This window comes from Barbus barbus, assembly GCF_936440315.1.
Source record: "Barbus barbus genome assembly, chromosome: 8".
Classification (NCBI taxonomy): Eukaryota; Metazoa; Chordata; class Actinopteri; order Cypriniformes; family Cyprinidae; genus Barbus; species Barbus barbus.
This window is the reverse complement of record NC_136736.1, coordinates 4,641,096-4,654,832: the sequence shown is the minus strand read 5'-3', so window position 1 is coordinate 4,654,832 and position 13,737 is coordinate 4,641,096. Positions and strand designations below refer to the sequence as shown.

Below are 13,737 nucleotides of genomic sequence, written 5' to 3'. Positions count from 1 at the left end.
CATCCCATGTCAAGTACATGTCATGGAATCTACGTATATGCTTATAAATAAGTCAGCTTCTGCAATTATACATCTACAGATTCAAATAACAGATAACAGGCAATGCATTAATGATTAAATATGCAGAAATCATGAAAAAAGACAAAGTAGCAATTCCACAAAAAGGTACCTAATTTGGTTGAAAATTAGTTTTTGTTTTTTTTATAGTGAAAATAATATTTATGTAATATTGAAACTGAATATTGAAGGTTTTTGAATATTTAAACTATTTTTAATTCATTTTTATTTCTATTTTTCAGTACATTGTTAAACTAAATGAAAATGAGAAATGTTAGCTGAAATTAAAGTTTTTTTTTTTATTATTATTTTATTCAGTAAACATTTATTTCATTTCAAGTAAAAACTTTTTTATGGTTTTAGTTAACTATTGACCTTGATTTTGGCACATGACAAATATATAACATATATTTGTAATTTATTTATCACATGAAACTGTGGGTCTTTAAGTTTTTTTTCCTAGAAAATCTTGTTGCTGGAAATTGTAACCCCTAGTGTCATTAAACCCATAATGCCCTACAAAATCTATAAGGAATTTTGTTTCCATGCCATTCAATTCAACTGTTATACCCAGTAACATAAGTGCACCTTTGAACTGTTGGTAAAATTGGTCGATTTGATGGAGAGACCCTCTTCTATCTATCTTTCTAGACTCACATCTAGAAATGGCAAATGAATACAGGCAACAGTCCTTAATAACACATGTGAAGGCCTTTTCAATATTCCTCTCATCATAGGGCGTGCTCAGTAAAACACAAGCAATCATGAATCCAGCACTCACTTGCCCCATTTGTAACCAGCGCATAAAAGTGTCCATGTCTCTTCCAGGAGAAAGGTTGCCTGAAGACACTTCACTCTTGACTTCTGAGGGGATCTCAGCATTCGGAGATCCAGTCGTTAGATAAGAAATCTCCTCAGAGAAGCCATCACCACCACAAATCTACTAAACAAACACAGCTAATTTTAAAAGCACTTTGTTTAATGAACTGTATACTTTACCTGCTTGGTAACACACTTTATGGCTTACTGTAACTTCAATTACAAATCCTTAAATCAATCTGCAAGTGCAGCTAGTTTAATGAGAGAAGCTCCATGTGAAAGGAGCCATGGCAGAACAAGAGATACATAACAATGCAAAACTGAAAAGTATAGTTTTTTTTTTCCTTTAGATGACAATGATGTTGTGGTCCACTCATGGAGTTAATTATTTTTGACAGAATGGGGTTGAATGGACATATAAATCCATCAGTTTAACAGAACAAAACGGGAACAGAGCAGAATCTGTTCAGCAGGGAGCGACACTTCCTCTGTAAACGTCTGTGATTTTCCCCTTGAGGGACCAATAAAACCCAGCAAATCAAAATGGCTTTAAGAAACAAGCTCAGATAAGATTAATTCAGAGGAAATTAACATAATTCACTAACCTATTAAAAATTATTTTTCCATACTGGATCTTAACAACCAAATGCCTTATTTGAGAACAGAGAGGGAACAGACTACAAGAATGCACGTTTCTGGGCTGCTGATACCTGACTTTACTAACTATATTGTGTTCCTGTTTAAAATGGTTTCAACATGAAATCTAAATTTGTTTTGTAATATACATCTGATTTTATTTTATTGTCTTAATGTACTTATTTCAATTCATTAATATTAATTAATGCACAAATAAAAAACATTTTCAATTTTCATTGCATTTTACTGTATGAACGAAGAGTAATATTAATTACAACCCAAATTCCAGAAATGGGACGTTTTTTAAAATAAAAGAATTTCAAATCACATGAGCCAATATTCACAATAGAACATAGTTAACATAAATGTTTAAGCTGAGAAATGTTATAATTTTATGCACAAAATGATTTCAAATTTGATGCCTGCTACAGGTTTCAAAATAGTTGGGACGGGGGCATGTTTACAATGGTGTGGCATCTCCTCTTCTTGAAGACATCTGGGCATCGAGGCTATGAGTTTCTGGAGTTTTGGTGTTGGAATTTGGTCCCATTCTTACCTGATAGATTTCCAGCTGCTGAAGAGTTCGTGGTCTTCTTTGACAAATTTTTAGTTTAATGATGCGCCAAATGTTCTCTATAGGTGAAAGATCTGGACTGCAGGTAGGCCAATTCAGTACTCAGACTCTTCTGCTACGAAGCCATGCTGTTGTAATAGCTGTAGTATGTGGTTTTGCATTGTCCTGCTGAAATACACAAGGCCTTCCCTGAAATAGACTTCATCTGGAGGGGAGCATATGTTGCTCTAAAACCTTTATATATCTTTCAGTATTCATAGCGTCTTCCAAAACATGCAAGCTGCCCATATTGTATGCACTTATGCACCCCCCATACCATCAGAGATGCTGGCTTTTGAACTGAACACTGATAACACGCTGAAAGTTCTTCCTCCTCTTTAGCCCGGTGTCCGTGATTTCCAACAAGAATGTCAAATTTGGACTCGTCTGACCATAAAACACTTTTCCACTTTGAAACAGTCCATTTTAAATGAGCCTTGGCCCACAGGACACGACGGCGCTTCTGGACCATGTTCACATACGGCTTCCTTTTTGCATGATAGAGCTTTAGTTGGCATCTGCAGATGGCACAGCGGATTGTGTTTACCGACAGTGGTTTCTGGAAGTATTCCTGGGCCCATTTGGTAATGTTAACGACAGAAGAGTGATGCAGTGTCATCTGAGGGCCCGAAGACCACGGCCATCCAACAAAGGTCTCAAAATTTCTTGCTTTTTCAGCCCTTTGTTGCCCCCATGTCAACTTTTTTGAGACCTGTAGCAGGCTCATTTAGTGGATAAAAGTGTAAAATTTATAAATTTCAACAATTGTTACGTTCTCTATGTTCTATTGTGAATAAATATTGGCTCAAGTGATTTGAAAGTCTTTTAGTTTTCATTTTATTCAAATTTAAAAAAAAATGGGTTGTAATACATATACTATTATTGTTCACTGTTAATTTGTACATGTAAAATAAAATAAAATGTCAATTAACTTAATTCCAAAAGGACAAAAATGAAGTCCTGCCCTATTTTCCTTATACTTAAATGACTGATCGTTTCACTATATAAGACCTTTTTTTTTCTCAGTTGGGATCATGTAGAGCCCTTTGAAGCTGCATTGAAACTGCAATTTGGACCTTCCACCCATTGTCTACCACTGAAGTCCACTATATGGAGAAAAGTCCAGGAACGTTTTCCTCAAAATCCTTAATTTCTTTTCGACTGAAGAAAGAAAGACATGAACATTTTTTTTTGACACAGTGGTGAGTAAATTATCAGGAAATTTTTATTCTTTTATTCTGGAAGTGAACTAATCCTTTAAAAAAGTTAGAATTTTGATCATTATATAATCCTGTTCCTATTGACAGGTCAGTGCATAAACATATTACCAAGAACACGCATATAAAGACACATTCAAAGAGTAGCATTCAAGACTTTATTGATCTCAAACGTATCCCTTCATTCAGCACAGTTAGAGAGGTCACGAGGTTAGAGAAGAAGTCTTCGCATAGAAGGAAATTCTTTCTATTTGATTCCACTGTTACTCATTGTCTGAGCTTTGCACACACCTTTGCCAGCGACCTCAAAGGCAGCTCCCTTGTAAGTGGCCACACATTGGTCATCTGTGCGCAAGTCTGGCTGGACCTGCTCCCACACTTTCTTCTTAGGGTTCAGCTCCTTGTCAGGTTCACCTGGAACAACAAAAGAGAGAAGCAGATAGTTTGAAGAGCTGATTAGTTTTTTTCCCAACAGCTGTAAAATGACTAAAACAAAAGCAGGTTTTGAAATCAGCTCATTATTATTAATGTCCCCTTCCACAGACCAATTTGTAATTAATCTAGCATACGTTTAAATAATTTGTTCGAGCTGAGCCAAAATGAGAAGCTCCAAAACTCAAGAACTCATGGAAACCAGATGAAGACAGGTGTTTTTGCTACTACCTGCAATAAGCAGTCATAAATCAAACCAAAATGAATTCAAAAGCTTGATTTGAATGCAGACGGGGATCCTGTAATTTGCATCTGTTCTACTGCTGACCTTTTCATAACCATCATAACTGCTACAATCCAAATGAGACGAAAAATTCACAAGCAGAGAAAGGACTACGAAAGGTCAGTCTGTCTCCATTACTTTTAATGATGAGTTACAGATGCGTGCAGTAAATAAAAAATTGAAAATGCAAAAATAAAGTCATATGAATCAAAAAGACTTTTACATGAGAGAATATTGAACTATTGCATGGCAATCCATGAAAAACAGCAAAACAATACAAGAAAGAGTAGAAAAGGTAGTAAAAAAATAATTTAACAAAAACTGATAGGACCATTTTTTTTTACTGTAAAGGTCATTTATGACTCCCAACAACTGGAGGAATTTGTAGAACTGCCTTATTCCTGTTGTGTGCTTTGTTTTTGTTTTGGGAAAAAAAACTGTGATTAACTCGGAAAAAATCAATAGGACAACATTGTTTTTTTTGGCTAAATGGAAAGATCAAGATTCAAGATTCAAGAGTTTTATTTGTCACATACACAATTATACAGAGTATAACCAGCAGTGAAATGTAGATGAAAGAGACATTCTCATCGTGTCCTGTGCAGATGGTCCTCCTCTGCACTCCACATTCACACAATTCCTAGGAATCTCCCTCTTAGTTGTTGTGTCCAACTGACCGCAAATGCTACACTGCTCCAAATCGCCAGATCCACCATATTGTTTCACAGCATGAAAATAAAATGTGTATTGTTTGTGAGGTTCCCTTAAGCACTGAGGAATTTGTTATTTATTTTTAATGGGAAAATAATATTAGCTCATATAGTGGAACACAAACAACCACGTTACCAAACAAGGAAATTCGTTCTCTTTATTGAGAGATATTAAGAATTCAAACAGACAATTGTGGTTATATAACAAAATCTTGAGAATCGGACCCCGAGAGTTACATAGCAAGATGACATGACATCTGCATGAAGTTTGGTCAACATTACATCTTATTTTAGCCCCCAAAAATGCCCACTTAAACAGGAAGAGACCTTTTGAACAATTGTGACCATGGACCACAAAACCAGTCTTAAATCTTACAGGTATATTTGTAGAAAGAGCCAATACATTGTGTATGGGTCAAAATTATAAATTTTTCTTTTATGCCAAAAATCATTAGGTTATTAAGTAACGATCATGTTCCATGAAGATATTTTGTAATTTCCTACCATAAATATATCAAAACTTAATTTTGGATTAGTAATATGCATCGCTAAGAACTTCATTTGGACAACTTTAAAGGTGATTTTCTCAATACTTGGATTTTTTTGCACCCTCAGATTCCAGATTTTCAAATAGTTGTATCTCACCAACAAACCATATATCAACGGAAAGCTTATTTGTTCAGTTTTCAGATGATGTATACATCTCAATTTCAGAAAACTGACCCTTATGACTGGTCCAGGGTCACAATTTTCAACTGGCCAACCCATAAATATGAGCATCCCTCACAAGATGAAGACATGTTGTGGCAGTTTTGATCAATGATGTCAAAGTCTCGTAACCAAACACGGCAAACTTTTGAGAGCTATGGCAAAAGGAAGATTTTCACTATTAAAAAAAAAAACAAATACTGCATGCATCATATGGATCAAATTTATTAAAATTTTATGGCGTATTCTTGTCCACTTGGAGCATGACAGTTCCTGGTTACCATATGCTTGCTTCAGCATCAACATTCTACTTAACTTTTGTGTCCCATAGAATAAAGAAACTCAAACTGGTTTTGGAACAACCTGAGGACTGCTGGGCAGTAATATCGTATTTCATTGCGGTATGTTTGTGTATAAATATATAACGTTACCTGGGAAGCCCTGGAAGGTAACCCTGTCTCCAGCCACAGATCCACTCGGGGGATCCAGGATTTCAACCTTCTCTGGAGAACTGGCACACATGACCATAGCCTGGGATAAGACGCCTCTCATCTTAGCAGGCTTCAGGTTGCATAGGAGCACAGCCATACGATTCTGCATCTAAAGATGGAAAAAATGAACATAACTAAATGGGCGGCACAGGAACCGAGTGCAATCTTTTTAAGTGGTTAAAAAGAATTCTATAAATTTAATATCTAACTTATTGCATGGCAGAATGAGAAGTTATGCAATGGAGCAAAAACATCAACAGCATACAGTATTATGAGGAACAGCTGGGCAAATTTATAATTGCTGAATTATTTGTTTTTATAACCAAGAACCAGGGATGTAGAACAAAACAGACCCTTAACAGAACTAATAAACTGAATACATGCAATAATCATTCAACTAATCTACTTCCAAATCCTGCACAAAATGAACTGTAGATATTCATGTTTATTTCAACTTTATAAATGCCCAAACATGCTTAAAGCAACTGTGATGTAGTCATAACCAGAGGGGGGAAACCCAACATGATTAAATTAAATGAATGAAGGAAACAGATGCATTTTATGGGTGTAATTAGAATTTCTGACGAGCTGCTAGGAATCCCCTAAACAAATCGTAAACTCGGGGTTCTGGAAAATAAAGCACAAGAGACTGAGCTGTCTGCATGGAGCAGGCTTATGGACCTGCATGAATCGTAGTAGTGCAGACGTTTTATATGAAACAGTAAAACTGAAATATCCCTCTTCTCAATATTCTTGACACATAACACCTAATCAACAAGAGCTGCATTCATTTTATGGCAAACAAAGATTGCTCTCAGGTACAGTAGCGAGACATATAGCCATCACATTACTTCAGACTATACCAAAATATTGTCAAAATATTAGCTCAATTACAAAGAAATATGATTTTTTACTGAATGATGCAGCGCATCTAGAAATCGGAGATCTGGCCATGATTCAGTTAGTTTTGTGTATGATTCATGTTTCTATTAATATGCTGAAGACACTGGAAGGATGAATTAATTAAAAATTTACAAAAAAAATTTAAGTAAATTTTTTTTTTAATTAAATATAAACCGAAAAACAATCTATTTTGAATAAGTCAACATGCTATAGCTAGTTTAAATTAATTAAAAATCGTATATTTTAAAAACATAAATTAAAATAGTTCTTTATAATTATAATAATTACTTTAGGTGCTTTATACTTTATAAATCACTGAATAAATGGGATTTAAATTATTTAGTGCATTTCAGAAAATAAAATAACTAAGTATAATTCATTGCAATTACAATATTGCTTTGCAAGTTCCTGAATAAATGCATTAAATGATTTGTTGCATTTCAGTGATTAGTGAAACGGGACAGGTGTTTGTCCTGGGTTAGATGGGTCAGTATACCTGCTCCAGAGGGATGTGTTTGACCAGGCCACTGACAACAGTGCGTGGAGCCGCTTCGCCAACATCCACTTGCTCAACGTAGAGAGAGTCGGCGTCAGGGTGCTTTTCAGCGCTGATGATGCAGCCCACTCGCAAATCCAATCGAGACACGTCTACTTTCGCCTCTTCCTGAGGAGGCGCCGCGGGCTTCTTCTCCTTCTTCTCTCCTGGACCAAAAATGCATACAGATCATCAGATGATGTCTTTCACATATTTTTGTGTTTGTAACTTTAACTTTAACAATTACAACCATCACCCAACACACCGTAAATATCAGTAAAAAGCACAAGCTGTGTACATAGAGACATTGTACCAACCTCAGCACACCGTGTCATTCTGGGGTTTTATTACGGTACATGTCCACCCTGAGGAAATGTGCCTTTAGTTTGTGAGGTGCAACTCTTTGAATTATATTTTTAGCTTGTGCATACTGTTCCCTAGGGAGCTGTTGGGATACTTTTAAAAGTCTACAACTGGAAATTCTGTCTGCTTTTTATCTGTGTTCTGTTTTCAAACTTTGCCCAACACAATTGTGCCAACACTGGCTTCAGTATGGTGTTTGTTTCTAATTGCTCAAGTCATTTGAAAATAGTACAACTTTACCTCTGTTTCCGGACTTATGGGGCTTGGGGGAAACCGTTTTGGAACACCACTTCACCCTACAAGTCTTGAAAATGAAAACCTCTGTGTTGTCTATACAAGCATTAGCACTAAACACAAATGACTTCCAGGCGGGGGAAATCAAAGCACTACAGGTCAAAAGTCTAGGGACAGTTAAGAAATAATACTTTTATTCAGCAAGGATGCATTAAAATGAATAAGAATTCTTCCATCAAGGCAATAAATTACGTTGTAAAATGTGCTGTATTGTAAATACCATAGTAATATTTCACAATATTCCTATTTCACTGTTTTTCTGATTACAAAAAGCCAGCCTTGGTGAGCATAAGATACATTTTTTAATATCTGAGTTTACAGTCAAGAAGGTCAAACATCTGAGACCAAAATGACCGTTTTTCATGCCAAGTTAATTTTATATTAGATATATTTTGTCAAACATACCATTTTTTGCCTTTAATACTTGAAAAAGTCATAGGGCACCAAATTGCACTTTATGTGGAAAACGCCTGTGCTATTTTCTTCCATAATCGTTCATTTTCACACACCACTGCAAGGTGGTTGGGTTAAACCTTCTTTATTTTCTCAGAAAACCTTTCGAGTTTCAGGTAAAGTTGTCAATAGCGGTTAAATATGCTTCATATTCCAAACTTTTAATAAGGAAAATGAGTGTAGTAGACAACCCTTCACTTTGAAGACTACGTGTCTAAGTGAGTCAAATCTCAGCCTTTTGTGGTTTAATAATCACACATAGCTACAGTGAATTCAATGGCACTATATATATATATATATATAATAGCACTCTCTATTCTAATTTTATTGTACCTATGTCTTTTTATTTAAAAAAAATTAATAATAATTATCTGTACTGCATTAGGCTAACCATGACTTGTAATAGCACTTGCACGTTGTTGCTCTTTTGTTGGTTTTGATTGCTTCTTATGTCCTCATTTGTAAGTCGCTTTGGATAAAAGCGTCTGCTAAATGACTAAATAAATAAATAATAAATAAATGGTGATTTTGATTAATCATACAGCCCTAAGTTAAGAAAATGTTGGTAGAAAAAGTCCTCAAAACCTTCTAAATGTGAGAAAACGTAGTTCTGCCAAGAAATAGATACGCATGAACTACAGGTGCTACATCCACACCGAAACACAGCATTCATCAACAATGAAGGAAAAGAGACATGTTTGAAAATTATCAAACTCTTTTTAACATCTGGCCCAAAGGAAACACACAAGTTAACTTGTTTTTCCTCAGCCTATAAATGCACAAAAACAATCTGCGATCTGTACTTAGATATGAACAGAGTGTTCCCGAGTTGAAGGGATTTAAGTGATTGGAAACGAAAATCATTTTCATAATAAATAACCATGAAAAGAAATCGGAGCTATTTCAAATGCTCTATTCTGTAGGGCAGGAATACTTAGAAACATAACCCCCAGAAGTCATCAGTGAGGTCTTTAAATCTGGTTTGCTTTCAGATCTGGTTGTAACCCAAATGAGTTTGACCTGCATCCACAGCTTACATTCACTCATGGCCTCTTCTCAAACTCTACCAAGCTTCAAATGCGTTCATTATGCTGCATTGTTTATGTGTATTGGTAAAATGTTTTTCTCATTTATGTTTCTATTTGTAACTGAAGTGTAAATCATTCACATATTCCCAAAAATTCAATTAACCCCTAGACATGACCCAGCCTAGCCTTACCAAGTCATTATTATGGCCCTATATTATTGACACTTTCTTCTAATTGTAATTTACAGCATAATTAGACATAAACGTTTTATATGCAACAATTTCATTCAGTGGGAGTAGATTTAGCAACTAATTCAAAAAGATCTGATTTTGACATCGCAAACGTTTTGGATGGTGTTGCAAATGAATCAACAACACTGGAAACTTTGCCACAGCAGAGATGAACTCTTATAGTCTCAGAAGTATGCTTACCCTTCTTCTCGGCTTTCATCTTTTTGCTGTTATCGTTGTTTTTGGCTGGTGGGGTTTTTGTGGCTGGGGCAGGAGCAGAAGGGGCTGCTGGGGCAGGTGGCTCTGAGGCTGTGGGTTTAGAGACACGCTGGATGCTGGGCTCTGCTGAAGGCACGGACACATCTTTCACTGTAAAGAACAAACCAAATGATTTCACTTAACTGCTAAAAAAAAAAAATATGTTTTTGTGAATGCCAAATGCTCAACACAACGTGAAGATTTATTTGTATTCATCTAAAGGCATCACTGATATCTAAATTTAGTTGATCATGTGTTGATGTGTTTAATTTTGGACTAGAAGTTTTGAAATCTAAAAGTCATAGTATTTTTTTCAAGTACATCATCTTAGTATTTCATTATTTCAAAAGCATCCACAAGAATACAGTATGTTGTGTTGTTATTATACCTCCTCTCCTCTTTTCCATTTCCAGAAGTTGTTTCTTCAGTTCCTCAATGTCCTTCTTGAGCTTGGCATTCTCCACCATCAGTTTCTTTTCCTCTTTCAACGTGGCCTGCACAACTACACCACATATTACATTCATTAGAACAAGAAAATCACACATTAATTCAGAGAATTCTCAACTCAACTGTTTACTACTAATCATTAACTAAAAATTTAGTGGCCATAAGATTTAAAAAAAATGTTTTTGAAAGAAGTCTCTTATGCTCACCAAGGCTGCATTTATTTGATCAAAAATGTTGTAAAAACAGTATTATTGTGAAATATTACAACAATTTAAAATGATTGTTTTCTATTTGAATATGTTTTCAAATGTAATTTATAAGATAAATTTTCAGCATCATTACTCTGGTCTTCAATCAGTGTCACATGACCCTTGAGAAATCATTCTAACATGCTGATTTGCTGCTCAAGAAACATTTCTTAATATTATTAATGTGGAAAACAATACTTTTTTTTGGACCCAAATTTAACGCATCCTTGCTGAATAAAAGCATTTATTTCGTTAAAAAAAATAAAAAATAAAAACAATACTGACCCCAAACTTTTGAGTAGTGGTGTAAAAATAAAATTACATCTTTAAATATCTATAAATAATACATACAAGATATGTTTTCCCTTCTTAAATTAATATTGTTCTGGCTCAAATGGTATAAATGTTTGAAACGTCTATGAATGCAAATATTAGTGCATAAGCACTTGCATTCTGAAGTTGATTTTTAAAAGATTCCTCTTTCTAGTTTTCATCCTCTCAGACATCCTCATTGGTCATTGACCCATGATCAGCACACATGCACTCCTCATGCATCCACTTACTGGCTTTCTCCTTCAGCAGCTGGACCTGCTGCTTGAGGTATTCGATGATCTGGTCAGCCTCTGCGGCCTTCTGTTCCAGTCTCATGAGTGAGGGTGTGTAGCCTGACATCTTGAACAGGGATCGTACCAGAAACCTGAAAAACAAGCCCAAGGAAAAGATCAAACGTGGTAGGAACTCTTAGTCACTCATAAACATGTTCACAAAAAGAGGATCCACAGAGACATCCTATCCGTGTTTGGGAACATGCGGCACTTGAGAGCATGACCTCTTTAAATGAGATCTTTGGCGCACGTAAACATGAGGTGTTTTGGCAAACTTTACACGGTGCTTTAATTTGTAATTTATACCGATACGTGGCCAAGTTTCTGTCCTAATCCCCTTCCATGAAGGAGAAATATAATGAAACATCTGACACCAGCCAGATGCTCAACAAATGCACCTCATCAAAGCGCACATTCTCCATTGTAATCCCAGCAAACCCTGCTTTGGGTTCGCACTTCAGTACCGTTTGAATCGCCTCGCCACATCCAGGTCAACTGCAATATTCCTTAATAAGGAAGTGGATGGAGTCAAACCATGTGGCATCTAAATGTGTGCGTTCTCATGTCCACAATGAGACAAATACTGCGTAATTGCATCACTGTCCTCTCAGCTCTCTGTTTTGATTGAGGAATCCTCTTTGGCTCCACGACGGATCAAACAACGATTCCCATTCAGTCGAAAGACAGCTGGTGAAGGAACATGGACACGTTACACATTTGGCTTGGGCTCATCCACTGCAAAAGGACTAAGGGAATTTTTACAAGGCGTAGGAAAAGAGAAGAACACATCATAACACATAGTGCAGGGCGGTGCTGGAAAACAACAGCTGGCTCGGGATGAAAACAAAGAGTTCAGATGAGGAAATTAGAAACACAAAAAAGCTGGAGTTGATAATATCGTGGATCAAAGTCTCTTGTTTTTGAAGTTCTTGAACTGCTTTAAATGGGCCTGTGGTGGAAGAATTTATGAGCACCATGACAGGACTGTTTTCATTTGCATAACCCCTGAAAACAAGTCCCAGAGCCCAAACACCCAAAAAGCTCAGTTGTCACTCTTTTCCCATAATGCCCTTCAGCGGCGGTCATCGGCATCATATGACGGCCTATAAACATGAACGCTAGCCATGCAACGGATATAAAATTTATGAAATGCAACCAAAAGAAAGAAACCTTGAAAATGTTCACATTTAAGGCCAACTGACACCAATGAATGTAACACTTGCAGGAGCAGCTGTCACTGTCATGCAAGTCTGAATAATGACCACGCACGTGTGCCGCACATTAATCAGCGCTTCCATTGGCCATCAGTGTCAGTCAAATCACAGTAGACTTCATTCAATTCTATATGTTTTTATGTAACCTAAATGTCCCTTAAATAACTGCATAGGGACCCAAAAGAAAAGCACTTGACATGTCCTATATTTTACATCTAGACTATATTGGGAAACAAAAAAATGTGGTATATATATATATTTATTTTAAATAATGTATGCAATTTTTTTAAATTATTAAAATAATGTTTGATTTAATATTATTAATAAAAAATAATTATTCTAATTTATTTAGTAAGTTTGAGGTCTGTAAAACAAACATATGTCCATAAGAAATGATTATTGTATCAACATATTTATTATTGTTTACAACACCTTCTTGCATCAAGTCATTACACTGGTTTATGATTTGTAATGTTGTTTTACACGAATGGACTCATTTAGGTCAAACAAATTAAACAAGATTAAGGCTTGTTCATATATAGGTGGCCTAAGCAAACACAGTATAATTATGCTATTTGATAAGAATAATAGCATAATTTTTGAGCATAATAATGGCATTTTTATCCGTTGACTTGTTCAGGACAAGCGAATGAACTTGTTTGACAGACCACATAGTACACAAAAGTGAAAGTAAAAGAAAGACAGACAGCAATTTATTAAAGAATTACTCATTTCATTTTCTATACATGTTTAGATAATCATTAAGAGGGGAATAACAATATATATTAATAATCATTGATGTAATTTTTCTCATAAATTAACTTTTTAAGCCTTTAAAGCAGATGTCTATGCAAGGATGGAAATGTAACCATAATGTGCCATAATACGATGTTTTAGTTTTTCAGTAACGTTAGTGATATTCATACATCGTGACATTATTAACTTCTTTATATAGACACAGTGCTGGCTGTCACTTCACATGCCAGTCTTCATAACACATCTGTACTTTTACAGCTCGACTTTAACTACATTCCTAACACATTACATAGACAAATAGACAATACTCATGAATTAAACCGTCAATGCGAGCTCTGCTACTCACATAAAACTGCAACCGTACGTTTCTCTGCTACAAAGCCGCACGCGACGCAACGCGACGCGACACTCGTCTCTCGTCTCTCGTCACAAGATAA

At 35.7% G+C, this 13,737-nt stretch overlaps 1 protein-coding gene across 3 annotated transcripts; it reads right to left on the bottom strand.

Annotated features, from left to right (window-relative positions):
* Window positions 1–205: 205 nt before the first annotated feature.
* LOC306874356 (aminoacyl tRNA synthase complex-interacting multifunctional protein 1-like) lies at window positions 206–13,725 on the bottom strand. Of its 3 annotated transcripts, none has more exons than XM_079424328.1 (8): window positions 13,647–13,724; window positions 11,289–11,422; window positions 10,419–10,532; window positions 9,974–10,141; window positions 7,366–7,571; window positions 5,907–6,075; window positions 3,634–3,756; window positions 206–997 (listed from the first exon to the last, which is right to left on the bottom strand). In XM_079424328.1, coding segments are annotated over exons 1-8 (930 nt in total). In that variant the 5' UTR covers window positions 13,649–13,724; the 3' UTR covers window positions 206–983. The 3 variants fall into 3 exon arrangements, with proteins under 3 accessions (XP_079280454.1, XP_079280453.1, XP_079280452.1); XM_079424326.1 differs by lacking the exon at window positions 206–997 and adding an exon at window positions 11,795–12,017 and having other exon boundaries at window positions 3,330–3,756; window positions 13,647–13,725; XM_079424327.1 differs by lacking the exon at window positions 206–997 and having other exon boundaries at window positions 1,023–3,756.
* Window positions 13,726–13,737: the final 12 nt, after the last annotated feature.